Below are 1865 nucleotides of genomic sequence, written 5' to 3'. Positions count from 1 at the left end.
CAGCAACCTCCGGGATGTGCGGCAGCATATTGAGCACCGTCAGTTTGGTCGCCACAAAGACGAAGTACGCCGCCGCCACAATTACGAAAGGGAGTATGACAACCCGGACTCAGCCCTTGAGCCTATCCCCGACCACAACGCCGCAGATTACAGTGATGACAATCCTGAGGGGCCTCTGGCTTTCACAACGGATCTCTGAACGCTCCGATGGCCCCATGGCTTTAAGATCACCGGGGTCGAGCCCTACGAAGGAAGAACGAACCCAACTCAGTGGCTGCAGGCTTATGCCACTGCCGTCCGTGTCATGGGAGGAGACACCAGTGTTATGGCAAATTACCTCCCCATCATGCTCATGCCACCCACAATGAGCTGGTTCACCAGCCTCGCGCCGGACTCCATCGGCTCGTGGGAAGAGTTGAAGAAAGTCTTCACCGACAACTATATGGCCACGTGTACTCGTCCCGGCATGAAGCATGATCTTAGCCGCATCAACCAGAAGCCATCCGAGCTCCTTCGTAGCTACATCCAGCGTTTCTCCGAGATGAGGAATTCTATCCCCAACATCACGGAAGCTGAAATCATCACCGCCTTTATCCGAGGACTCCACCATCGCGAACTTCGCTCTAAGTTCAACCATAAGCCACCAACCGGCATCGGCGAGATGATAACTACCGCCAACCAGTATGCCGATGCAGAGGAAGCTGAGGTGCACTTCAACAAGGATGCAGGCACTCAGCGACCACCCCACCGATACGACGATCGCCCCGACGATCGACATCACAATGACCGTCGCCCTGATGACCGCAGCTATCATCGTGATAGCAGCCGTGATCAAATAGGAGGACACAGGCTAGGCCAAAATCACCGCTGCCGGCCAGAACACATCTTCACCACCGCTAGCCAACCTCACGCCAAGCGTAACTACGATGAGCGGTACCAAAAGATACTCGACAGCCCGTGCCCTCTTCATAAGAACGCCAAACACAAGATGAAGGACTGCATTGGTCTAGCCAGGGAGTTCCTGGACAAGAGGCTCGATGATGATGCCAACAATGGAACAGGAGGTCGCCGACCATCGGGGAACAACAACAATGCCTTTTAGGACCACGATAAGGTGGTCGCCACCATCTTCGGGGGCCTCGCCTCCAACGAGAGTCGAAGGGAATGGAAGCTTGCTGCTCGCCGAGTGCTTGTCGTCGCTTCAGATGAAACCACCGCCGACCCCAGCTATTGTCCATGGTCCGAGATCCCCATCACCTTCAGTAGGGCTGACCAGTGGGCAGACATACCATATACAGGGCATTTCCCCCTCGTCCTTGACGCAACCATCCATAAGGTGTTGTTTAGAAAAGTCCTTGTTGATGGTGGCAGTGCTTTGAACCTACTCTTCGCCAGAGCCCTAAGGGAGTTGGGCCTCACGATATCAGATCTCACACCCTCAGATTCCTCCTTCTGGGGTGTGCTACCTGGAAGGGCATCCAGGCCACTTGGAGAGATCACCCTACCAGTATAGTTTGGCACAGCAAGCAACTACCGCATCGAGCATATCAACTTCTATGTCGCCGACTTCGACACCGCCTACCACGCCATACTTGGCTGGTCAGCTCTAGCCAAATTCATGGCCATACCACACTACGCGTATCTGGTGTTGAAGATGCCTTTGCCTGCAGGAGTCCTGGCTCTGCAGGCCAACCTTTCCGTCGCCTATGCCTGCGAGATAGAGAGTCTCGCCCTCGCCAAAGCCACCGACCTCTCCATCCAGATGGCTAGCGTGGTCACCGAAGCCAGGATAGTACCCGCCGATGACATGGAGATTCCAGAGCACGAGCTTCCTTGTGCCTCCACCAAGTCTAAGGAAATTAAGG

At 55.0% G+C, this 1865-nt stretch overlaps 1 protein-coding gene across 1 annotated transcript; it reads left to right on the top strand.

Moving 5' to 3' along the window:
* The first annotated feature begins 304 nt into the window (after positions 1-304).
* On the top strand, positions 305-1102 carry LOC136510786 (uncharacterized). The gene has a single exon (XM_066505125.1). It carries the CDS (start codon positions 305-307, stop codon positions 1100-1102), a length of 798 nt encoding a protein of 265 aa, XP_066361222.1.
* Positions 1103-1865: the final 763 nt, after the last annotated feature.

The sequence above is a fragment of the Miscanthus floridulus genome, chromosome 16, assembly GCF_019320115.1.
Source record: "Miscanthus floridulus cultivar M001 chromosome 16, ASM1932011v1, whole genome shotgun sequence".
NCBI classification, from domain to species: domain Eukaryota; kingdom Viridiplantae; phylum Streptophyta; class Magnoliopsida; order Poales; family Poaceae; genus Miscanthus; species Miscanthus floridulus.
Note: the sequence above shows the minus strand (reverse complement) of the source record. Positions and strands in the feature narration are given on the sequence as shown.